Source organism: Poecile atricapillus, chromosome 13 (assembly GCF_030490865.1).
Source record: "Poecile atricapillus isolate bPoeAtr1 chromosome 13, bPoeAtr1.hap1, whole genome shotgun sequence".
Classification (NCBI taxonomy): Eukaryota; Metazoa; Chordata; class Aves; order Passeriformes; family Paridae; genus Poecile; species Poecile atricapillus.
The window spans coordinates 11814373-11841850 of record NC_081261.1 but is presented as its reverse complement, the minus strand read 5'-3'; the positions used below and the strand labels follow the sequence as shown (position 1 = coordinate 11841850).

The following is a 27478-nucleotide window of genomic DNA, read 5'->3' as shown; positions in this document are numbered from 1 at the left end:
AATATTTGTTACATTAATTTACTTTGAAATTACTCCATTTCAGCTTTATTCCTCTTATATACCTTGGGTATGGCATGATTATGTTTTTCCCAGACAATTTTAGGAATGCTTTACTTCCTTTCTGTTTCTAAAGTTTTGGTTTAAGTGAAGAAAAATTCCTCTGCTAATTTACACTGTATACATACACTGAAGGTTAAAGACTCATGTTATCCTTCACTGTGAAAAATTCCTTAGTTTATAAGCCTCTACAAACTTGTTAGCTTCCTTCATTAACCTTGCTGCTCTCTGCTTTCCTCTATCTGCTTCATCCATGAAATCTGTGCCTTTTCCTATAATCTTATTACTGCTGTATCCTCTTCTGCAGAGGCATTGTCTGCCTGCTCAGTGCACCCCTTGGGCTTCTCAAACTGACTTGCAGCACTTCAGGGAGATTTTCTCCAAGTTACCTCACTAGTCAGTGGAGAGGAAGAATCCTCCAAAAGGTGATTCAGTCAAATAAGACTTCCATTCTGAGTCCAGGCTCAGCTCTATATACTTACATTGGAATCATCTGGGAACACTGGCTTTGCTTGACTGCAGTTATCTTTAGTGAACCTCTTCCTCTGTGCCCAATTCTGTCACCTCCTGCCCTGCTGTGATCTTTAGTGAACCTCTTCCTCTGTGCCCAATCCTGTCACCTCCTGCCCTGCTGTGATCTTTAGTGAACCTCTTCCTCTGTGCCCATCCTGTCACCTCCTGCCCTGCTGTGATCTTTAGTGAACCTCTTCCCCTGTGCCCATCCTGTCACCTCCTGCCCTGCTGTGATCTTTAGTGAACCTCTTCCCCTGTGCCCAATCCTGTCACCTCCTGCCCTGCTGTGATCTTCAGTGAACCTCTTCCCCTGTGCCCATCCTGTCACCTCCTGCCCTGCTGTGAACCTCTTCCCCTGTGCCCATCCTGTCACCTCCTGCCCTGCTGTGAACCTCTTCCCCTGTGCCCATCCTGTCACCTCCTGCCCTGCTGTGATCTTTAGTGAACCTCTTCCCCTGTGCCCATCCTGTCACCTCCTGCCCTGCTGTGCCCAGGCTGCATCAGTCTGTGCAGGGCTGCTGCTGCTGGAGGCTCTGTATCCCTCACATCATACAAGGATTAGGCTCTATTAGCCTGTTTTTGGACTTTCTTTCCAAGGTATTATTTGTGATTCTCTAACAACCTCTCTCAGGTACAAAACAGAAGAGAAAAACTTGCTTTTTCATTCCCCAGAAGTTAAATTTTGAACATCCTATGCAGGTAAATTATCACAAGCTGCTTGATTCAGCAAATTATAACACTCTTATTAGATGTCTTAGGATAGATTCAGCAATCTTAATTTATGTCAGCTTCCAAAACCATGACTATTTTACATGCTTCTGATGTTTTTCTGCATTGCATTTTATTCTCGTCACTACTTTGAATGGATTCTGCTTCCTGAGTAGCATAATATGACACGAAAATTCTTTCTCTCCACTGCTTAATCAAAAGTTGTCTAAAAACAAAACCAACGTACCTCCTATGTCAGGTCTCAATTTGTTGTCATATCCTTCCAGCAAGCCATTTAAAATAAGAGTCACATCACTCTCATGGACTTTGGGAGTCAAAACCCAAGTCTTATTTGAAGTGTAATCTTCATAATCATCATCTCCCTTTTGGGTGGAACTATTAAAGAAACAAAAATGAAGAAAATAAAAGCCTTGAAAAATACAAATTTGGAGGGAACTTCCTTGGAGGGCAACACACACACAGTTTAGATTTTAACAATACGGTAAAAACATTTTTTACATTTCCCATTTTCAAAATTAGACTCCCAGTACAGATGCCAAATAACAGCTGAGGTTACAGTTCACTTTATCAGCATTTTCTTTTAGTACAGTTGAGATCACATTCTGTCTGTTCAGAGGAACATCAATGCTTATCACCTTTGTCATGGCTATTTTTTCTCTCATTGGCTCAGGTGGGACCTGTTATAAAACAAATCTGTCACTTAGCTTATGCAACTCTCCACAAAAATATCACTTATTATGTACACATTGTGGTTGCTTTACTTCTATTGGACAGAATGGTTTGGTGAAACACATTACTGACGAGACAAATAATTAGATTAATTCACACAAACTTCTCATGCACCTTTTCTCCACTCTCATGAACTTGACTTTATTGAGCATTTGGAAAGTTGAGCACAGATTCTTGCCAAAGGTTTTCTTTTTCACTTTTGCTAACCAGAACCCACAGAGGGTGAAAGTCTATCTGCTGGTGTTCTTCTGCTGCTCAGAAATATGACAGCAGGTCTAATTCAACCTGCTCAGCACAGTAAAAAAAAGCACATTCAGAGCCAGAATGTGTAGACTAGTCTTAATGGATGTTTTGTTTTCTCAAAATCAGTGCCTCCAGTTCTAGAGGGGAACATTGAAACTACTTTAGAATATGACATAATCAGATACTTGCATTTCAGAATGTTAATGGTGATCAGCTGAACAGTGCAAGGCAGCTGTAGGGTTTTTTGCATAATATGTCAATGCCCTTCTTTCCTGCCCTGCTTCTGTGACAAAGTTTGAATGCTGCTGGCTAGATATGGAAAATCCTAATGATACTACAAATGTGTTAAGCCAGTGGATAGAGTTTGGATGCACATGGGTGAAAAGCAGAAAAATTAATTATTTTCCAGTTTCAACCAGAATCTGAAAAGGAGGGGGAAAGAGCACAGAGAAGCAGATTCTCATGTGGGCTGGATCTCCTGCATGGCACACAAATTGGAAGAGACACAGCTGGTCATGGTCATGGGTGCAGTAGTGAAGGGATGACTTGATCCAGAGCCTGAGAGCACTAATGGTGATCTTCACTCAGCTGAGGCTGTGCCCCCTCATCCCTAAGGTGCTTTCCTCTGCATCCAGCTTGTACCTTCTCAGAGTGCAGGGCACAAAGGCTTTCCTGTACTGGGTGTTTAAGATACTGCACAGATACAATCTCAGGGGGAAAGAGGCTTTGGGTTCTCTCTTCCCCTGGGCACAGCCTAACAGGGAGGAGCTGTAGCTCCTTTTGCCTCTCAGTGTAGGACATTGCTTCCCAGGGAGGCACGGGGATATTTGAAGCAGCCCAAGATTGCACAGGGCAGTAGCAGCTAGGGTTGTGCAGCACCGATACAGAGCTGGTCTTGCTCTGAGATGAGCTTGGAAGCTGCTGATGAATGTGATCTACACCTTTGTTAGGTGTGCTGGACAGCAGCCACTGCCTGCAGCCTCCAGGCACCGCCTCATCTGCCCTGCTCCAACCACAGGGAGCTTCAGCTTCCCCAGCCAAGAACTGCCAACCCAACCTCTTCATCCTGGCTGCACAAGCCTGGACCTGTAGTGTTTTATTAGGAATCAAAACCAAAGTTTCAATTGGCAATATGGTCCATAGTATTCTGCTGGTACTGAAAAACAGGCCAATTTAATTAAATTGGGAGTTTGATTTTTTTTTGTTCAGTTGTCTGGAGTTCAAAGATCTAATTGTAATTCTAAGAAACATAATTGAAGCTAAATTCTCTCTCCTAGAGGAAAGGAAATACTTCTAAATAAACTCTTTGCAAACAGAAGGCACTAGATTATATGTTTTCAAACTATGCAAAATGAATGAAGAAAAATAACTTCATTTATAAAAAACCTTATCCCTGTTTTATAACCAATTAAATAAGCATTCTCTGAAAACAATATCTTTTTCTGAATGGAAAAGAAAAATAAATCAAATGCATCATTTCACAAAAGCAACACATTACTTAATATCAGTGCAATGAGAAAGCTTCTCATTCAAAACTCAAACCAGCTAATTAGCAGAGTCTGATCTACTAGACAGTGCAGGATCAGAAGTACATTTGTGTAGAAGTTTTCTTAGATCTAGAACAACTTTATTGAACAGCAGCTCAAAGTAACTGAAACTTCCATTCCTTCTTGGAAAGTATTTGTATGTCAGAAATAGCTGTTTGTGCATCTCTCATCTCAAGCCATTTTGGCACTCCACATCCCCCAAACCAGCAAATGCTTTATGAAATTATTGGGAGAAAGAGGAGGGAAAACACAGCCAGTGTAGCTGGGGTAAAATGCTATGAATTCCAGCTTTTATAAGAATTCCACAAGGATCATAAGTTAGCATGGCTATCCAATTTTTTGTGTAAGCCTGCATTCCAGCCAGAAAAATCAGAGGTGCTTCTCTATCCAAATAAGCAGAGCTTTAGCCATTCAATACCATTAATACAATGAAAATTATAATGACAAAGCCCTTTTCATCTCCTTAAGACTTTTAGATCAGTCCTTCTGATTATATGGCTGAAATTTTGCAAGTGCTTTTAAAGTCCAACCCAAATTTGTTAAAGCCTAGATTATACCCAAATGCATATTAAAATCTATTTTTATTTTTCTGACTGCTAGAAATTTTCAAATCTAGTAATATAGATATGAAAAGAATCACATATTTACCTATTTGGTAAACTATAGTTTTTTGAAGGTTCATCTTCCAGACACTGATACAAAAACTCACCATTTGAGATATTCCCACTGTGATATCAATGCCACTGCAAGATGTCTGCAACACTGCTTTACATAAATCCTTAAATACATACATTTCCCTATTTGGAAAAGAGATTACTTAAGAGGGTCAGAACCCAAGCTTGAAACTTCAAGCCATAGAGTAATTAAAGTTAGAAGGCACTTTTGGAGGTCATCTGGTCCAACCCCTTTTCAGTTTGCAGCTGAGTCTGCATGTGGTAGCTCTGATGGTAATCTTTTACAAATACAGATTTATGTATGTGTAACCACAAGTGTTTAACATTCAGGGGGATCTTTGTATGTCTCAGATTACTTGAAATACATCTTCACAAAGCAGGAAGAGGGCAGAAATAACTGGTGCTAATAAGCATTAATTTAGATCTGATTTTCTTAATAATATATGTAAATATCTATAAAATGGTGTTTCACTCCACAATTACATAAAAACCTCATTCTGCCAATAAGATTTTTACTATGTCAGAGGCTAAACAGGGTTGAACAAATGTTTTTTATGTTCCTTTCTAAAACAAACACCTAATCCTAATCCTGCATTGAAGTTGTTACTCCATTTATAATATTCATATAGCTCTTTTGAGTGCTCACTGGTGAGGAGTAACTTTAGTAACAAACTGAGGCTGATGCAAACTAAATGTTCAGGAACTTACTCTTCAGATCTTTGCCAGTGTGTTTGATCCACACATTTCTTTGCAATACTCTCTGGGCAACATTTAATCATTCTTGGTGCAAGTGTAATCCCTGTGGGCAGAGGTACCTACTGCAGGTAGAGCTGGGGTCACCAGCCAAGGGAAAAAGGATTAATGAAATGATGCTCACTTCATTGTTATAGCCTTCTTTATGGGCCCCTTAGCACTAAAGGCATTATTTCTGTACTGGAAATACATTAAAATTGTTGAAAACTGTATCTCTGCTGGGAAATCACTGATGCATTAGGAAAACAATTTTTTCCATCTTCTTTATTGATCCTTCTTCAGAAGACACGGTCAAACCCATTACTTAAATGTTTCATTAATGTGCTGATACACCATTCTCTGAGCAACCCAAAGTCACAGAAGTACACATTATGGTTTAGGAATCTTTTTTATTTTTTAGTTTTTAATAGATTCAGCATGATCTCTTTTGTGCTTTCATTTCCCATGAAGTAAGTTTGATGCCTATGTAAAAATAATCCACACTGTAGTAAAACTTAACAAATAATTATATTAATGGTATATAATTGTCTTATATTATTATGCTTTCAAGCCTTGTGTCTTAAATTCTTTAGTTGAAAAATATCAAGCATAGGTTACCCATTTCAAAACTACTGTGTTTTAGTTAATTGCTATGGTAAAGTGAACACTATAACTGGATGATCTCTGCTGTCATCTCTATATCAGAGACATTCTAATGTGATTTCCAGGAGAATCATATGCCATGCATCTTGGAAAGACACTACCATGTGTTAGTAAAGATAGGCCATGCATTATTTAATATCACAGACAACAGCAATAATTTTACAGTCTAAACTGGGGGACAGATTGAGCACATCTTATTTAAGTAGTGAGCAATAACTCACAAAGGATATCCCTTTGAAATAATGTATTATTTCCTAATGCACAAGAACACAATTTTCACAACTTGTTACTAGAAGTAGAAAGGAAAAGATATTCTGCTCTGGCCAATAAAAACCCTTCCATGGCTGGTCAGTCTTTCAGCCTTCCAATATGAGGTCATATATTAACTCATCAAAATCTCTGTAGTTCCAGTGACTTTAAATGCGTTAGGCCAGTTTGTATCTGCTGTGGCTCTGTCCTATAATTTTTCTAAATATACAAAATTAATTTTAACTATTACCAAGAATTTTGTTGTGAAACTTCACCTAAGAGTTTATTGCTAAAATTAAATTGTTGTGTACATGTAGAATCAGAGTATCCACTAAGTACCTAAAGGGAAAGACCTGTAGCAGTACTGAATAGCTAATAACTGAATAATTTAAATCTAATTAAAAAAACTTAAGCTTATTTATCAAAAAATCTGGGCAATTTCATCTTTTATACAAAGTAGGCGATAGAGCTTTCAGCAAAGATTTAATAAACAACTTGAACATAAAATGAGTTTTCCATTGAAAGCACCAATGTTTTCTACCTGTCAGGGAAGAACTGAAACAAGGCTTGCCAGTTCACCTGTTTAACTCTCACTGTTTAACTTAATGAAGAGTCAAGTTCGATTCATTCTCTGATGTGCCTAAAAAATTACCCTGATCTATAGGTCATCCATTATTCATGGTGATAATATGGTCAGAGGGAAGGAAAGATGTATTCCAGGTTCTCACCGTGGATACAGAGATGCTGGATGCAGATGTGACGTGTGAGTATGTGGAGATAGCAGATGTGGAAGAGAATACAGCGGCTCTGGAAATCTAAGTGTCTAAATTCTCCCTTGTTGACTCACATTTTAAGTAAAGGTATCTTGACTGAAGCAGAGAATGTTTTCACAAAGCTGTGCCACAGATTCTCTTGTCCTGTTTGTGTTTGTGTTTCTGTTCTGTACATCTGTGTTTAAATCCCAAGGCTATGAGCAGGACTGAGGTTCTGTTCTTGCCATAAAAATGGCACCTATTTTCTCTTTTACTACTAAATGTTCATCACAAATACCCAACCTCTGATTTTATGCAAAATTTTATTTAATGCAAAGATTAGTCTCTTCCCAAATCATTTCCCACATCAAAGATGGAAACTCAGATGCTTTTCTTAGAGAGAAGATCCAGTCAGTTATCAGAAGTTCCATAACAGAAAATTAAGTTGAAAAATTTGGACTAAGAAATCACTGAGAAACTGTCTGGTACTACCTTCACCTAGAGTTGGGATGCTGCTGCAACTACAATTCTGGATGAAGCTATAGCACTGCTTCTGCTGCAGCCATCATTCCATGTACTACTCAAATTAGGCAATGTAGTTAAAAATCTTGGCATGAAATGATTATTTAAAACAAAGCAAAGCTAAATTTTTCTGTCATGCCTAAGTCACAAGGGGACTGAAGCACAAATGAAAATAATTATTAAAAGAATATTGCAGTTCTCATAAAGAAATAGGTACAGCTGAAACAGATTATGGGACTGAGCACACAAGTCTCAAAATGTGTTTTTAAGAGCCACAAATTACTAGAGGAGCACAAATAGATGCTCCCAGCAATGACTTCTCAGTCATCTTTACTGAACATGAAGGCCCCAAATTGCCAGCAATCAGTCATTTCTGAAAGCTGTGCCTGTCCTGAGATTTAGAGGCTGTCTGGATTGCTGTGATCATTTACACTCTGTTCCCCTGAAGAGATGATACCTGGAAACACAGCACCAATGGATTGTGCTGTGGATTTTACAAACTTTCTGTAAGAATATTATTCAGCAACTCCCAGCAACTTCACTTGTGTTTGTCAAACATTTTGAGAAAAGCAGACAAGTTCTTAAATCTCTTCACAGACTTCTAAAATATTATATGGCAGTGGTGGTTTTGTATTAGTGTGTATAAAGCTGTCGATCACAGCAGACTGGTTTATCTTACAGTCCTTCTGCATCTTGCCCAAGACATGCACTCACATTAACTTCTGCACTTAAGATGAAATAAATTTTCAGTCTTTGTAACAACTGTTAAAGCATCTATTTTCCATATTTTCAGATTCAGCTGAATTTGGCTACAGCAAGCGTTTATAAAGAAAGGTTTAAAATGAAAAATTTAACTTGGTTTATGTTTTGCTTCATTCTTGTCAGTTCAGGAAAACACTTTTAGAAAAAGCCCTTTGGAGTGCATTTATTGAGAGTGTTAACAATAAAACTTCTGGTTTGCAATATTTATGGTGTTTTCTAGTTCACTGTGCTGAAAAATTGTAGTGCAATTTTTGCATTGCACTACTGATTGGATTCATGAGTCACCATGAGGGTTATTGTCCCTTCTAAAATATTTCTAGTTGCAACAAAATGGGCTCACAGCCAGTTGTCACAAAAATTACCAGAAACAGAGACCAGTGTTAGCAGCCCTGGCAAAGAACCAAAAGCTGAAATGTGGCACCCAGTCTAGAATCTGTTTCTTCAGGAAAACATTGAGGTATATTGTTAAATAAGTTGGTGAGGGATATACATCTCCAGGTCTATCAGAACAGATTTGTGTTATTAACCAAAGCTGAATTAAACCACAATATAAAACTTGTGGGTATGGAGAGGAATTGTGTGTTACCCCGAGGGAGGATAGCAAAGTGTAAAGAGATGAAGGAAACTTTAGGCCAGTAAGGAATAGAAAAATAATTATAGAAACAAGCATGCATCATTCATTTTGAATAGCCTGAGCTTGAAGTGCAGCATTTATAGTTACTAGAGCTCTGGAGGAGTCTAAGATGTGATCAGATGATTCAGATAAGCCTCCATAACTTAAGATTTTTTTTTTATTTTTTTATTTTTTTGGCTGGAATTTTGTATGACTATATTTCTTTATATTTTATTTACTGGAGGTTATATAACCTTTATCTGTTTTCACTGTGGTTATGGACACTCGTGTTAGCAGTGAGCAAAAAATTAAAAACAAACAGAAAAGACAGAAATAGCTTCAGCTATTGTAGGGTTAGCTTGTTCAGCTTTATTTGAAAGTATCTAGCCATAGCTAAGTGTAAAAGTTTTAATCTTGGAATTATGTGAACCTCAGAAGGTTTCTTTTTTTTTATGTTCTTCTTTTTACCTCTCCTCTCCCCTCCCATCACCTTCTCTCCTTTTTTTATTCTTTTTTTTAACAATTCTATGCATCTCTGAATGTGAAATCTGCGGCACTTGAAGCATGAATTTTGTCTGTTGCTATTACTCAGCTCCTGCAGATTTCCACTATAGCTAGCAAATCTCAAGAGAAGGAGTAAACAACCATTCCTGAAATGTGATTTGACTGGGTCTGTTCTATCTTGAGCTCACTTCACTTTTTCTGGCTGTGTTTTATGTATATAATTAATCTGTTAGTGTTCCATGTTATATCTCTTCCTCAATGATGTACATTGCTGTTATAAACAATTGCTCTAAAATCTCACTATAAATTAAAAAGTTCAATTCTCTTCTCAGTGAGTAAGATTTAGAAAACATGGATGCCCTCCAGCCATCTATTTAAACAACATTAGCTCAAAACCCCCAATCCTATTGCTTAATTAGACAAGAGAAATGAAAAAATAGGTTCTTGTTCTGAAATACCCTATGAGGCACTCATGTTTGTGGTTTTTCAAAATTCTTGCACATTTTTTTTCTATATTTTGTCTGCATGGTAATTCCACCCAGAAGGAAGTCACTTCTGGAATCAATCACTCATGATGTAGTCATCTTCTCATCACTATATTTCAATGTTTAACAACAAACATGTGAGGTGCTAGAAATGTCAGCAGTTTTCCTTATTGAGTAACACTCCTGAGCATTTTTTTAAAATTTAAAATACTTTTTTTAAAAAAAAATTGGTCTACCAGCATGAGCTATAAATTCAAGTTAGTCTGAACATAAATTCAAGTTAAACAGAATATAAATCCTTATTAGAATTAAATCTATCAGAATGTTTTCATTCTCATCTTCCACATCTCAGTGCACAGAAGAGCACTATAATGAAGTGTTCCTGGTGCTGGGCCAGGAGCCAGGAACGTAGAATGCTTAACCCAGCTAAAGGACCAGTGTCCTACTTGCTATGCTAAGCCAAGTGATATCTTCTCTGCATTTAAGTGCATTTTTACGACATTAATAAGCACATAAATGTCCCTTATTATTTGTGTTTGATGAACACTGGGTGTGATGCTAAACCATCTCATGATGGAGGAGGAAACAATCCCTAACTATTCTTTAGGGAATGCCTTTGCATTGTGCTTACCAGCAATGTACTGTTGGTAAAGCAAGTGGGTCAGATAAGTCCTCAATGTTTAGGGAGCCAGTCAAAGATAGATGTGAAACTATTCTAAGTGTATTAATAATTGTTACTTCTCTCAGATCATGGAAGTATCATCAGTGGAATGTTTTTGAAATGTGTCTGAAGAAAGAGCTGAATGAACAGAAAATAGCTGCTCAATACATGTCTTTAATTACATCATGATATAGCTAACTCATTCACAAAATAAGAGTAAGCAAATGGTGAAAATTAAACCTTTTTTGTTGTTTCTTTTTAAAACAATGCTTCTGATTTAACTTCATTTTTAATGCATGGTAACCAATAGTAACCCATGTGTTCCCACATAAACCAACTTATATCATGCAAGACGCTGTTTGCACTCATGCTCATAAAACAGACTGTGCAGGGGTGGATGTGGAATTTAGTTCTGATAACAGGGTAGATGTGTGATACATTAAGAATGTAAGTGGCAAACTAGTGTCTCTATGTCAGCTGAGTAGGGAAATCGTCAACAAGTGCTCTGCAATTCCTCTGTGGGAATTATTTGTTTTGCTGGACTTCCTTTGGTGGTAGGTACTGTCAGGATGGCTTCATGTCAGGGTTTCCATAGTCCTGTGGGATGTGTAAGCATGCCAGCTGCTGGGTAAGGACTGCCAGCACATCTGCTCTAAAATGCACCCAGGCAGGGATTCTCAACTCACCCCATGCCTGTTTGACCTGGAGAAAAGGAGGTTTAGGGTGGACCTTCTCACTCCCTACATCTCCCTGACAGGAGCCAGGTGGGGGTCAGTCCCTTCTGTCAAGGAACAAGGGATAGCACAAGAGGAAACAGCCTCAGGTTGCACCAGAGGAGTTTGGATGTTAGGAAAAACATCTTCACTGGAAGGGTTGTCAGGCACTGGAACAGACTGCCCAGGGAAATGCTGGAGTCACCAGCCTGGAAGTATTCAAGCCATGTGGATCTGACACCTGGGGACATAGTTTAGGAGTGAACATGGAATTATGGGGTTAATGACAGGACTCAATGATTTTAGAAGCTTTTCCAGCCTTAATGATTTGATGAATCTGTGCCTTTACCCTGCTATGCTATATTCCAAGCCCACCTCTCAATGCCTCTCCTGTTGTAGCAGCCTCATCTTTCTCCACACTGCACAGTGATGTCAGTAACTCATTCTTCATGGAGTCATGGCTTGTTGCTATTATCTAAATAAAACTCTGGTTGTACCATACAAAAAGTCAAATAAATTAGCCATAGATGCCTGGTCAATTAGATAAATAGCTGTGGCAGCCAAACCAAGTAAAACGAAGCTGTGGGCAGCTCAAGAGGAGTTCAGACCCTGACAAGCCTCTGTCCTGAGGCCGTGCAGGCTCAGGGCAAAGCAGTGGCTGTGCTGTGTTGCTGGGCTGCAGCTGCAGTTCACACATGGTGCTTCCAAAAATCATCACATAAATTGTGATGCAAAGCTGCTACATCTTACTTGCCTATTTATGCCCCACTTTTCCAGAGACAATTTCAAAATTAAATACTGGGGTCCTGAAAATTTTCTAAAAAGCTTACTTTGGATATGTAGCCTATAAAGAGAAAAATCTCACTATTCAGCTCTATTTAGCTATCTCAGGATATCCAGCTTTATATGCAAGAATATCAGAACCTTTTTTCTGAAAAAAATAGTCAATTGTTTTAAAGGTCCTAACTAATAAATAGTAATGTGTCTCTGTAACATTATTTTAGTGAGAAGAAACTGTGCATGGGCTCACTCAGTGTCTTATCTTTTTTTCTTTTTCTATCAATCTCCAATAAGTAAAATGTAAGGCACATAACATGCAAATTCTACCTAGCTCTGAAGTTTTTGATGTTTGAGTGGGCTAGGAATAATGGTCCCTGCAAAGTGTATCTTCTCATCCCTTACATTTGAATGTGACTCGTCAAAACACCAGGAAAGTAGGAGCAATTTCTATTCCATACAAATACAAACATATCTCCCAGAATTCTCTTTTTCCTCTACAAATATTTTGGCATATCTTTTTTTGCTCTTGTCAGCACTATAGAATTTTACTTTATAAATTGTCATTGCTCTGATTATGGTCAGAGAAGTTTTTCCTTCTCCTCTCCTTTTCCTTCTTTGTCTTGTAAAAGGAATAAACATTTTAGGGAAAGATACTAGAAACTTCTTTTATAAGTAGGTGTTATTCAGGGCTAGAGAAAACTGGATGCCTAACTGGAAAAGAGAGAAGGAATAAGAACAATAACCAAGTACAAGCAGAAGCTATGAGTGGGTTTGATTAATGTGTATAACTCTCTGCAAGGGTCAGAAGTAGTACAGATGTAACTGTAGACATATTCCAAAAGCATTATTTTGAAACACTGTATTGGCAGCCAAGTTTATCCAGCACTATTACCAATATATTTCTGAAATTTCTGGAGAGAAGAAACCATATTAAGGTCCAAGGGATGCAGACTCATGAAACTAGAGTTTCAAAATATGTTTAGCTATGGTAAACAGGGTGCTGAAGATGCTACAGAGAATGATACAAAGTCCAGAAGACATACAGTGGTGAAAATGTTTACTTCAGTTTGAGAGATTATGTAAGAGGATTTTCTTTTCTCCTTGTCTCATCTCCTGCAGTCTGTACTGTGCCTAAGTCAAAGGATCCTCTGAGATCTGCTGCTGAGACTGTTTCAGTTGAAAACCTCTGTGTCCATTCAGGCCACAATGTCCAGTTCCTCATCAGGTTTCCTTGGCTCCATCAAGGAGCAGAGCACCCACTATGACACAGCAGCAAGAAGCTTTAAAGGTGAATCAATACAAGACCAAGCAGGGACAGGCAGATGTTGCAGTCTGGCATTTCTGGTCCATGGCCAGCTGTGGGGTCTCCTCAGAAGAGATCTAATCACCAGCTACATGAGATATTCTTTATGGAGATTGTACTTCTTGTGAGCATTGAAGCAAGGTCCAGAAAGGAATTTAGGGTAGCTGCACAAAGCATCATGGCAACTCAGAGCAGGCTCATAGGCAAAATGCAGAAGATTTCAGACCCCATTTTCTGTGATACAGAGGAGACACCATGAGGCTTCAGAGATTTTGTTTTTGTTTGATCCATAGGATCAAAAACAAAAGGAGCTTTTGTTGGTCCTTTATGGATATTACCCAAACTGCATAATCAGGACCTCTTTAAAAACAAGAGTCTTTCCATAAGCTGAGCAAATGCTGATGGGACCATCAGGTGAGGATGGACACCTGAAATTAATGGCAGATGAGCAGAAGCTAAGGATGAAGATGTTTTACTAATCATTGCATATCTCCCACATGGATAAATCCATCTTCAGTTTGCCCTTGCCACAGATCCAGCAGCTTTTTATGAGCTACAGACTTATGCAGAATAACTGACAGAGTATTGATAAAAAGAAATTCCACTGGAAGCCACTGAAGTAAAACTTTGCATGCAATTTATCCTTCTGAGATCCTGGGGAATTTGGCAAACACACCTCAGTATAATTTGTTTAATTAAAAACAGGTGCTATTCTGAGATTTACAGTTTTCCAGGACAGATTACCAAAGAAATAATTTAGAAGAGAGGACATAAATGGAATACATTTGCTAGCAAATGTTGCATTTTTAGCTTATATCTGTCAGATTTTCTAGGATTATGCTTTCCATACTGCCAGCTGCTCAGTATTCTGATTTTGTGCAGAAAACCATGTTGGTAAACATTTAAACACAAATGAAAGTGTTTTCCTGGATAAAGGCTTCAATACTTAAAACCTTGCAAAACCAAAGCCCAGCTTAGCTGCCTCAGCCTGTTTTCCAAGGTGTCATTGCAGACATGGCATCTTTGTTAAAGAAATACATTGTTTTCATAGCATTTGGAATTGTTGCTCATTAACTAAAATGAGAGGTCCTATTTAAAATATGCACTATTTATGATTGGAAGTAATTTGACTATTAAACTTCTGGGCTTTTCATTAAATCCTTTCATTACTATTTTATTGAGGAGCTCAGAACATTGCATATGCAGGTAATGACTGCAGATAACAAATGTTGCTAATTTTTTAGTCTGAATATATGTTACATTAAATTTAATCTCATTTGTGCTTATCTACTATAGAGAGATAGAGAGAGATAGAGCCTTGGGGATGGTAACAGAAGAATTTATTTCACAGATATAGTACCTTTCCTCTTTCTCTTTTTTTTCCTTCCTGAACAAATTGTATAATTAAAGCTGCTAACAATTTTCCCTTCTAGTATTCTCCACAAGTCTTCACAGAGAACTTTTTACCATAGGAGCTGAATTTCTTGGTTTCTGGCTAAAGATTAATTTTATTTCAAAGCCTAAAATAAAATCCACTTTTTGAAATCAGTAGGGCTAAAATTATTCCTATTCCCTTTTAATATCAAATACATATATATATGGGTTGTTTTCACACATATAATCTCTAGATGACAGAATAGTAAATTTTGGAACTCATTATAGAAATAATCCTTATTAAGAGGTATACCAGAGTAAAAGTGGTTGGCTATTATGTGGTTATTATTCACTAAGTGAGTAAAACAGTGGTTGAAAGTGGTTAGATATTAATAGCAGGCAATTTGGAATTGCTTAATTTAATTTTAGAGCAATGAACCGTCCCTGGAATTGGTGGTGGCATGTGGTGAGAAGAAAGATGCACTGTCCTCACCTGGATGAAATAGCAGTACCTTAGATTTACAACCTTTTGACATCAAGGAGGCAGAGCTGTGGATCTGGATCACAATAACCAGTGCAGAGAAGAATATTTTCATGTTGTTCACCATCATTGATTCTTAAATATGGGTTTCAGAGCCTGGACATGGAATTTAGGAATTTGGCCCAAAAGATTTGTCATGGCTTTAATCTCATGTGCTACATTAGAGCCTTATTAAGGTTTTAACTAATTTTAAGTGCATTTTATAAGTCTTTAAAGCAGCTTAGTGAGGTTTTTTAGCATTTCCTTTAGAAACCAGTAAATAAAATGAGAAAAGTCATTGTTAATGTATTGTTGATTGTTCTTGCCCCAAAGAGCTTACAAATATCCAATAAGTTTATTCAATACAATGTGGTCTATGATACTGGTTAATTATTTGGCTTGGGTAAAAGAGCAGCAATATTTGTAATTGCATTCTAAGGACCTCCAGGTATTTTACTGCTGGTAACTTTCTCCTCTTCCAAATCCTCACCTTCCCAGAAAATAGTGACTTTACTCCGTTAGAAAACAAAATTTTAATACTCAAACACATTTGAGCCCTCACAGGCTGGAGGAGCAGAATGCAGCATTTAAGTTACATTCAGAGAAGCCAAAAGGTTTCTTTTCAGTACTCAAGTTCAGCTACTAAGACAGTTCTTGGCAGTGTAAATATTATTACATGGGTCACATGCCCCATCTTCTTCCTGAAGTCACTACCAGCTTTCCCACTTGTGTTCTTCAAGTGTGGAATGTCTCTGGTCTCTGACTCCCAAAACATATACCAGGCTGTATGCACTTCATGCATTCTTCATTAATTTGAACATAATAAATCATCTTCCCAGTCCCTGCACTTGTTTTCTATTTGAAGCATAGCAAGCTTCTTGTCATTATATTAAGAATGCACAATTCCAGTCTTCATAATTCACTTCCAGACCAGGTTTAGTTCTTCCTCTGATTCATAGCAAGTGTACAACATTCCTGGACTCAAAGCTGAAGTCCTTACTCCTTGAGTTAAATAACTCTAAGGGGTTATCTATGAGTAATTAATCTAAGAAGGTCAAGCTGGCTGTAATTTTAATTATATATCAATTATTTGGTGGCATTCTTCATTCACTGTGGCCCTGTTTGCCTTTCCAACTACACTGTACATTGTTTGCCTAAACTACTAAACTGCTTTATCTGCTTGGGCCATGGTATCACAGCTGTCTTGAAAATATTGTCCATTCATAAAAATAAGAATGAGCATATAGATTTATGTTATTGATTTTGGGGGGGGTCAGGTGATTATTTTTTGTGCAGAGAGAGTCAGTTCAAAAGCTTAAATTTTGGAGGAATGGCTTTTATGGCTATAAAAGTAGAAACCAGAGGGGAAAAGTCACTGTAGACTCCTTGATAAACTGCTTTCCTTTGCCTGCTTCAGTATCTGATGCCCACCTGATTGAAGCCTTTTTAGTGCTAATTTGTAGTATGAAGTCTTTTGAGTCTTCACCAGTTTTTGGAGAGGAAAAGCAGGGCACAAACCCTACCACCCTTCCATGGGATGTACACAAAATGTCCAAGAGATAACTGATCTTTGTGTCTGATTATCATGGGCACATCACATTCTGCTTTGGTGACACACTTTTCCACCTTTAGCAAACAAATGTGGGGTTCAGTGGGTCCCAGAAGTGCATCACTTAATAATATATTGATTAACGCATTGATTAATTTAGTAAGACTTTCTAGCACTATCTGATTAATTGCTCTTAATCGTTCTCTTTCTTGTTCTTTCTCCTGCTATCTCTTTTTCTCTCTCTTGAAAAATAATCTAAGGGAATTAAATGAAAGTGGAATTTAGTGGATAATCCTCAGTCTGTTACAGCAGGCAGAGCTCTGTTTGGATCTGAAGATATCTTGCTATGGATTAACGAAAGCTTCATATGACCAGAACTTGCTGTTTGTGTTACACAATATAGCATTGAGCCACTAGTGAAGGAAAACACTCATTTTCTCATATGATCCACTATTTCTGGGGGAGGAATTCTGACAGAAGGTTATTATGGGTATGTATATATGGGTATGTACACCCTTCAACGTGTATTTCTCATCAATGTGCAGAACCAGATGTATTTTTCAGCAGAACATGGAGCATTCAAAAAGTTGAAGAAGATAAATAGCTCAGAAAGAAAGGTAGCCTTTTATCTCAAGGGTTCATATCAAAGTCCAAGATGACATTCAATAAAAAATACAATTTCATACATGACTACCTGCATCATTTGGAAAGAGCTTATGCAAGCATAAAAAGTAAATAACTTCTTATTCCGTTCCTTCCAAAAGATCATTATTATCCTTCATTTATTTTAAACAGCTTTCTTACATATATTGATCTTTTATTTCTGGTTATAATCTGTGTATGTTGGTATAGGTATGGTAAAAATGATATTTCTTTAATGTTTTGCTGGCTGTCTGCAAACAGATGAAAGTTCTGTCTTGTAAGACTAATATTTAGTTTCATACACAATGGCCAGATTTCACAGCTAGGCCTACACATTGTGTTGTTCTTTACTGAATATGTGTGAAAATGTCCTTCCAATAGATCTGAAAAAATAGAACTGATCCTCAAGATACAAAAATCTGTTTTCAACAATAGTGATTTTCTCTTTTAGTGGTGATCAACTGTTGCACTAAGATTCTTGTATGATTTACTGAATTTCTATTGCCTGCTTTCACTTTGCACTAACCAAAATGTAGTCCTTACTCTGGGTCAAATCAGTGGTATTTTGTGCCATTTATTTTGCATCTGGCAGCTGCCAATAGCAGAGGATGAAAGCAAAAGATAAGGGCAGAAATATCCCTGGTAAAACCTCTCCTCTTCCAGAAACATGCAGCTAGAGATTTCCTATCATGAAATGCTATCCACTGATAGCAGTTTAATGGATTTTAAAATATTTTTCTTCTCTTTGAATCTGTATAAATATTTGGGCTCTGCATCACCTCACTTATTAAAAAGAAAAACATTTTCATAAGTTTTCAGACAGGGATAATATCATTGCATGCTCTATGCCCTTTATATAAGAGAGAACAAGTAAGGCTGCTGTAATCAACTTTTTCTGTTTTGCTTAAGACATCACATGAAAAAACATTATGCAGCTGAGGTAGCCATTTACATCGGAAGGTATTTGTTACATTTCTCTTCTGCTTATGCAGTCACTGGTGGTTTTCATCAGCATTAAAGCCTCCTTTTTTGACAGCAGTTGTGTTAAAAATATTACTGTTATATAAATAAGAAGATATCACTGTGTGTCAGACTGAATACTCAATATTCAGTCTGACAAGACTTGCATATTAATTTTCTGTCACAACTATAGAAATACCCCAGAATCACACTAGATATAATCCTCACTATTCTCTCAATAGTTTTCTTCAACCTACCACCATCACCCCTCTTTTACCTCAGTTTGTCTGAGCCAGTTGGCTGGTGTTGGAACTTGTGAAAATATGTATCTCCCTCTACCCACTCTTTTTTCATATGGATGGAAAAAAAAAATATAATCATTTTGTAAATTTCTCACATTGAAGGAGATGGTTACACATTCTGATAAATTAGGTTCTAACCACTTCATATGAAAAATTTAAAAGCAAGTAATATTATTATCTGTTTTGCTGTTTTCCTTATTTTTTGACTTAAAGCTAAATCTCTTCTTAATTAGAAGAAGCAAATAAGCAGGTTACTTCTGGACATTAAAATAGGAAACCAGACCCAATTCAAACAGCAAAGCTCCTACTTATGGCACCAGAGCTCTTCTGAAGCAGGTGCTCACCTAAATAAAGTGCCTGTGAAGATATTTCACCTCCACAAGGATACACTCTAGGAGAATTCAGTCTCTCATGCTCTGCTTTTTACAGCATCATGGCAATTTAGGCCGTAATCCATTACCACAAGGAAACATGCCCTGAATGCTAAGTTTAAAATCATCAAAAGTCACTCACCAAATTGAGTCTAAAAAGATCAGTACATCCAGAATGGACACTTTATATTGTTCTTTCCTCATCTCTCCATCACCTAAAATCCCTCTTCACCCTGTTTTTTGTATGTTGGGTATTTCCATAGGGGCAGTTGTAGTCCCTAATTTCATTAGTGCTCAGTGAGTTTTAGTCTCATTCCATGAGAAAGGATCTTCCTTACCTAATAATAATAATAATTATAATTAACTGACTATGGTCATGGGCCTTTTTTTCCTGGAATTTATTGTTCTTTCCTGGTACTTTCTGGGATATTTTTGTTCATTGTATAAGGAATGTATCTTGTTCTAAGTACACAGCTTCCTACTGCCCAGAAAGTTCACATCTGCTTCCAGTGAGGTTATCTGGAGGTGCATTTCTATCATCAGCTGTCATATCTTTTCTAAAAAGAAAATGAATGCATCTCTCTCTCCTATACTGTCAAGAAGCCTCCCTGGTTCTTGTTCAGAACTTCCATTCACAGAAAACAGTTCATTTTCTAGAATGGAGAAATTCCTTTTTGTCCAGAGGGCCAGGAAAAGACTTATATGTCACTTAAGATCAATTTACATTACAGTCTGTGGGCTGGAGTGTAAAGGTTTAGCTGATCATCTGTATAGAATAGAAAAGAATGAATGAATGAAAAAATATTTAGAGTATGGTAAATCAGTTAGCTGGAATGTAGGTTTAGAGCTTTCTACAAAAGCATTATGCAGTGTAAAAAACACTTTTTGAAGATCCTTACTGAGTTACAATTTAACTTTGGGTGATTTCCCAGTTCTTAGATGAACACCTGTAAGAATCTATACTGGATACGCCCTGGCTTTTCCTTCAGCAACACACTGACTTCAGTGGAACAGGGATTAATGAGAAGATAAAATGAGGCCTGTCATGTGAGAATATTCCCAGAACTGCTGAGGTTTGCAGCATTAGGTGTTGGAGAGGATGTTCGTTTCTTAGTAGGCAAAACTGGGAAAATGGACAATTATGTCTTATCATTCATGTTACAAGAAATTTGTCTTGCAATAGAAATCTGTTTGAAAAATACAACACTAAATAGGCTATGAAACATGATGATGAAAAAAACCACCTCTTCTTCTCTGACATTCTGTATCAGGTTTTGGGATTTTTTATCTTAATCTCTGTATTTATATGTATGTGTCCAGACTCTTTTCAGTGGTGCCCAGCAGTAAGATAAGAAGTTATGGCCATAAACAGAAACACAAGAAGTTCCACCTCAACACGAGGAACTCCTTTATATTAAGAGTGGCAGAGTCCCAGAACAGCTTCCCAGGGAGGTTCCTGGGACAGAGAGGTTCCCCCTCTGGAGACATCCCAAACCCACCAGGACACATTCCTGTGTCACCTGCTTCAGGTGGCCCTGCCTTGGCAGGGGGCTTGGACTCGATTGTCTCCAGAGGTCCTTTCCAACCACAATGATTCAGTGATTCTGTGATTTTCTGAGCTTGAATTCACATTAATCAAACCCCCAGCTTCCACTTTGTTCTTCACTTTCAGTCTTACACAAGTCACTGCCAGTCTCACACAAGCCACCTCTTTTCCTGCATTATTTTCCTGTGAGTGGGGCTGCAGGTACAATGGTTTGCAAAACTGCAGTTCAGACTGCACCAACAGAGAACCCCAGGACACTCCAGTCATCCTGATAAATGCTAAAAAATAAGTAATCAAATGATCACCCTCATAGAATACAGGAATATATATATATATATGTATAGGAATATATATAATTTTTACAGCTGGAGTAGCTGACACTCATTGTAACAAGGGGAAGGCTGAAGGGTTCTGAGCCAGCTTCAAATGAGCCAGTGCATCTCTCTGCAGGACAGTGCCAGGCAGAGATATTGGCCTTAAGACTGCTTTGGAGCTTCATCAAATGCATGTCTACAAGGTACTGTAAAAAATCAACCATCTTACAAGTATGTGCATCTGTTTCTGGTCACCTGTGTCTAATGCTTTATCTAATAATTTAACAATTCATTATTCAATTCACAATTCATTCTCTATTGGAGAAAGTGGTGGCCATTACTTAAGCATATAGGAGTTTAATTGTATTAGGACTGACTTCCCTCAGAGTCCCAGCAGTTCCCCTTGACCAGACATTTGCTTCTTTTCCTTTAATCCATTCACTCCTATTCTTCCCTTTTAAATTTTTGTGCAAATGTTACAGAATTTAGTGACATATGTCAGTAGAGCTAATGTAGCATTAATGAAAACTATGCAAACACAACCCAAATGAACAAGATTTTTCCAGACTACCATTAATCATGAACATTTTAAACCCTAAAAAGCCTAAAGTATGATTTGGATGGCCATAAAGAAGACATATAATATGGATAATATGGGAAGTATTATATTAAAAGAGCAGATTAATTTCCTAAAATATTTTTACTGTAGTTAGTTTCTATAGCTTTTTAGTATCAGCTTTCACTTTTTAGATTTTCAAACTTTCTGAAAGACGTCTAACATCACTTTCCATACTCACTGGAGTATTTTGGAATACATGAGTTTTGGCATGCAGGTTGTGTTTAGGTGGTTTAATCACTACAGCAGAAGTTAGTTAAAGAGACTTAACTGTTAATTACAGTGACTGTGGTCCTTTTTTTTTGCCCCACCAAGTTATTAATAATAGAATTTAACTTAATTTTCAAATCTGCTTTAGGTGAGTGGTTGTGGTAGTCTTTTTATGACAGCAATAGTTGTTCTAAGTTTGTGTGCCAGTATTACAGCTCCCAGGATGCAGGAATGGAGCGTGGCTATGGAAAACTCAGAGGCAGGCCTTGCTCCCCCTGACTTGCTCAAGCAGTGCAGGTCCTGTGTCCACACAGCTTTAGCTCTGCTGATACAAACACTGAAGTATATCAAATATTCAGTTTCATGGTATCATAGGTAAGGATAAAGTCATATTTTAATAGCACTTAGTTCCACATCTTCTGTCACGACACTTCTATTAAGGGGACCAATCCCTGTGAGGTGAGAAATTGTTTCTTGCTGAGCAGCTCCTTGTTCCAGTGAAGGGACCTCTGGCTTAGTGCTGGTGTTAGACACCTTGTGAAAGTATTGGAAGAGTGTGGGTAAATATAGCTGCAGCATTAACACCAAACTGATATCAGCGAGTTTACAGTAATTCTAAGTGACTGTCCATCTGAAGGATATGCTTTTAGTCCTTGTTATTATATCACATCACTTTACAAGAGCAAAAGAATTTCATTTGCACCCACCTTTATTAATTTACTAATAAAAATACATGTACTGACTTAGGCACCAGACTATTTTGATGCTAAAATGATTTCTTTATTTATGGGGGTTTTTTTGATCAGTCTTGACAGTCTTCAATTTTAGGCAGAACTTGGGCAAAAACAAGAGAATAAAAAAGTCTCACATTTCCCATCTGAACATTAATTTCCTCTGTATTATGTAGCTTTTGATGGAAATTTGTTAAAGCTCTGTAAAAATAACTGATAAATCCCATATATAAAAAGTGTTCAGAGTACAGCTTTAAATAATTTTGAAACTTTGCTGGAGAGTTCTATTACATGTAATGTTTTAAATACATGCTGCATTTTCAATAAGGACAGTCAAACAACTAGTTCCGATTAAACCACATCAGGTGTACAAATATATTTTTTAAAAATAATTTTAAATTGTCTCCTGATCAGAAGACTTTTTTATGTACAAATTTCAGAAATTTTTTTGGGAGTTTGATCTGATTGACTTTCACTGAACACAGCTCTATGTGATCCACTGCACTCTGCTGTTACACTTATCTGAGGGGTAAGATGAGGAGGGAACTTTGTGAAAGAAGTTTTCAGTCCAATTATGAATGTTGAGAAACCAACTGGAAGAAAGCACTTCCTAAAACTTCAGTGTGCCCAGCTGTAAGGATATACTTTGTACATTTAATAAAACTGGTACAAATTCTCTAAAGCTAAAATCCTGCAGTGTTGTAAAATGACGTTTTTTTCTGAATTCATTCATGATTTACTGAAGTCAGTGCTAGAACTTTAGCTACTTCCATTAATGCCTGAGTGGTTAACTTTTCTTTTTTCAATCTTCTAAATAGTAATGGTGTCACAACAATGAATTTCTCTATATAGTAATTATTTGTATTAATAGGGTTCAAACTTCTGCACCAATATGGTAATCAAACGTGTTCAATTACTTTGATCAGATTCTGCAAATACTTAAACTTCTGTGTGTGTTCTGATTGATGTCAACACATTTATTCAGATGTTTAACAAGCAGCATCTTTGTTATCGTTCAGTTGGCCCTCCAGAATGTCAGTGCCCAAGTGACACACAATACAATAATATTCCCCACCTTCTGAAGTGTTTGATTGGATTTTAAAACTCATCAATGATTTCTTAATTTTTTTAAAAAAAATTAAAATTTAATTTTAGAAAAGTTTTTAGAAAAGAAAACCTTTCATCATGGTTATAAATAAATGGTATCTAAGTTCAACTTTTATAACTGTCTTGGTCCTTAAGTTTCCAAAACTAATAACAAGGCTTCTTCCACAATGGGAGGAGGAAATTGTCCTGATTGTTAGAATTAAAATCATATATACACTTTGACTCATTTAAAATGTTTTTGTAAAGCACTAAGAAAAAATTTCCCTTTACTTGTAACTATTATTTCTTGGTCTATGATTTATTCTTTAAAATTATGAGGTCAGGAGGCTGTCACAGGAAACCCCACCTTGTCCATCAGCTGTGAACTTTTTGCTGAGATAAAACTTTAAGTTGCATTATGAAGGGTTTATTTTAAAGCTTATGAAATAATTTTGGCTAAATTCCTCTCAGGCAATGCTTTTCTCAAAGATGAGTGAAAAGAAAGAAGTGTGCTAAAATAAGTATCTGGGATTATTTTAGTGGAAGTTTTATGTCTAAATAAAAGCCTGTGTTATAAAATCCTGTAAAAGCTGAATTTTCCATTTTTGTATTCAGGTAGCAACCATAACTGGTTCTCTAAGGGTCAAAAATACCTCACACCTATCTTACTCCCAAAGTACCCTCATAGTAGGCTCATTGAGTTTTATCTCATTTTCTACTCAATATTCCACCATTTTTAGTTTCTTCTCACAGGAATTCTTTACAAAGTTCTTTTTGTGTGATAAACTTTCTTGAAAACCTAGCAACTTTTCATTTCCTCATCCAATCATTTTGGCCTTTTATTTGCCTTAAAACTAAGATCCTACCATTGCAGGTATGAAGTCTGATTTTTCTTAAACAAAAAAAAACACAAAACCAAACAAACAGAAAGAAGCCACTTTTTGGTATGGTAGTGTCCAGGTAAAAGGAAGGAAGGAAGGAAGGAGAAATCAAGTAAATTTGAGGAGTGTGTGAGTGTGTGAGTCCAGCATCAGTGGTAGCAGAGAGAGTGGGCACTAACTTTGGAAGATATCGGTGACACCATGGCTTGTGCAGCCCTGGGGAGCGCTCTGTTGCCATTTGAGAGGCCACACACTGTCGTGCAGAGACATTTTCTCATCTAACCTGTTAAATGCACAGTCCACACATTTTTGCAGGAATGTCTGTTCCAGCGCAAAGCTTGGCACTGCAGCAATTCTCCCGCCCTCCACTTCATGCTCATCCACATACGAGCTCCTGCTTCCTGCGCTGCTGGGGTTTTTACCCCTTTCCATTTGGGTGCATGGTGCACCCATGCAGCCTGTACAGGGTGTGTGCCAGCAGAACGTGAAATGCTGCTGGAAACATTCAGCTCACGCCAGCCCGAGAACCATCGCATCCCCTGGGGAGCCACGGCCGCCCGCACGGGAGGGATGCGCGGGGCCGGGGGCTGGGAGGGACCAGGGGGGGCTGTGAGGGACCCGGGGGGGCTTTGAGGGACCAGGAAAGGCTGTGAGGGACCCAGGGGGGCTGAGAGGGACCCGGGGGAGCCGTGCGGGACCCCGGGGGAGCCGTGCGGAGCCAGGCGGAGCTGTGCGGGACCCGCATCCTTGTCCTTGGTGCTCAGCCCTGGCCGCGCTCGCCGCCGCGCAGCCCCGCACAGCCATGATGGGGATGCCCGCTCCGGGAAAACAAGCAGCAATGCACCGACATCCTGCCCACAAAACACAGCTACCTAGAACTCCATGCACCGGAGCAAGCGATTAATTCAGAGATAAAAGGCTTCATTAATATGGCACCAAATTCTATGAACACCGCGGCATGTACCACCATCACACGCATCCGCCGCTCGCCCTCCCAGCCCATGTCAGAGCCACAGCAATTGTAAGAGAAATCAAACATTCTAAGATCTAGGCTGCTAGAGACAGATGAATGCAATGCCACTATCCAAACCTCTGGCATTCTCACGACAGCTCAGCAAATTCGCAGATTCTTCACCCCCCCCAGCCCTCCCTCTCCCCCCACCCTCCCAAACAGAATCAGAAAGGACATCTTACCACTGGATGAGAGAGAGGAACACAAGTGCCCACACCATCATTTTGAGAGAAAATGCAGGATTCAAGAATGCAGTGCTCCCCAGGCTTGTTGGATTTGGAGGAATCATCTCTATTCCAGACCCCCCCCCCCCCCCCCCAGCTTTTTTCCCCCCCTTTCGTCTTGGTTGCAGATGGATCCGTCCCCTTCTTTAATTTTTCTTTTTTTTTTTTTTTTTTTTGGTAGTAGTTCTCCCTCCTCCCTACCAGGTCCCGTCAGTGGGATGAGACATTGCACCCAGCTGCCGGGAATTAATATGCAGGGGGAGAAAAATTAGATCTGCACAAGCCTTTTGCAGATATAATCAGAAAACGTCAGCTCAGGCAGCAGGCAGCAGCTTCCAAATCTAGGGAAATAATATAATTGGGAGAAAAGGAAAAAAAATGAAACCCAAACAAAAAGTGAAAATCACAGACACAGAATAAAAACAGTCAAGGAAAGGAACACATACATATTTACGGAACTGCTGACACACATGCAGCAAAATCCAATAAAACAACAAAGAGTAAATGAGGGGGGGGGAAGGAAAGAATAAAGCAATGGAGCTTCTGCCTGAATGCAGATTAACTCTGAGGTCAAAGTGGAAATGATGCACTCTGCTGCAGCACAGATTAACACATGCGTGGTGTCAGCCAGGGTGCTTTTTAACCTTTGATTACACATATGCAGGCAGCCGGGATTTTCATTTTGGAGCCGAGAAGGATTTGGCAGGCATAAAATAGGAGGTTTGGAAGAAAAGCTTGCCCTATGCTGCTGAGCATCCTCATTTTTCTAAACAGCGTGGAAATCGTGATTGCAAAGGGGGGAAAAAATGAAAGGTTGGATGGGGGAGTGGAAAAGGGAGGGATGGTTGTTGCTAAGTAACTCAGGAAATGGGGAAAGCAGCATTGGTGGAGTCAGTATGAATGAGGTGATTTAGTGTGTGATAGGATTAGGGGGAACATGCAAGGTTTTTACCTCCCCTCCCCTAATAAAATGAGGTTACACAGACACAGGAACTTCCTGGCCAGAGGGGAAACACTAGAGGACTATGGAAGATGAATGCTGCCAAATTTTGGAACCAGAATCCCCGGTTCCATTGTCCAAAAATGCAATTTAGCAACTACTAGTGGAGTAAAAAATTCAGGGAATTTAATGATTCCCTAAAGTAAGAGCACTTCAGTCAAAAATAAGTATTTGAACTACGACCTACAATAACATTTTTTTTACCTCCCGTATTTTTTCTGTCTAGATCAAAGTAAATATAGACAATAACAAGTCTACCCAATGACATTTATGAACTGGGAATTGGGAAATTAATCATCAGGAACATTTTTTTTTTAGTCCAAAGCCCACTTTTCTAAAACTTAAGGGAGAAATAAATAAATAATTATCCAAAAGAAAACTTAAATGATGGGAAAGCGAAATTTTCTAAATAAAATAAAAGCCGCTGGACTTAATCTAGTCTGAACCAAATTTGGCACTTGGATTCTGCTCAAACCTTTTAATACCCTGGACAATCTGTTAGTTCCCAGTTTCCAAATGCAGAATGAAATTTATCCATCAGAATTAGATACTGTAGTTGCTTTCTCAGATTCTCTAAAAACATAGATCCAGTCTTCAGCCATTGAGTTAATTTTTTCTGTTTCCAAACACAATGCATTTAACTTTCACAATAATCAATAGATCAATATTATTAGTTGAATTAAATGCACCTTGGTTTCTGGATATTTTGATGATCATTGGAGCCAATATCTAACACAGTCACTGTATTTTTGTTAGCATTTACATACAAAGTAACAAGTTGCAAATCTATTACTTAATATTTCCAATCTATGGTTTATTGTTAATTAAGTTATTCTACCAACTTGTGAAATTCAGCCTCTTCAGTGATAGGAAGCTATAAAATATTTCAAATACTCTCCCCATATCTCT

The 27478-nt window shown here is 38.1% G+C and overlaps 1 protein-coding gene across 1 annotated transcript in view; it reads right to left on the bottom strand.

Moving 5' to 3' along the window:
* The window catches only part of GABRG2 (gamma-aminobutyric acid type A receptor subunit gamma2), a 65723-nt gene extending 39417 nt beyond the window's left edge, over positions 1-26306 (bottom strand). Inside the window, exons 1-2 of the mRNA XM_058848568.1 lie at positions 25528-26306; positions 1526-1674 (exon numbers count right to left, since the gene is read on the bottom strand). Of these exons, the coding sequence (XP_058704551.1) occupies positions 1526-1674; positions 25528-25634 (256 nt within the window). The 5' untranslated portion in view covers positions 25635-26306. The remainder of the gene's footprint in view (positions 1-1525; positions 1675-25527) is intronic.
* Between the last annotated feature and the right edge of the window lie 1172 nt (positions 26307-27478).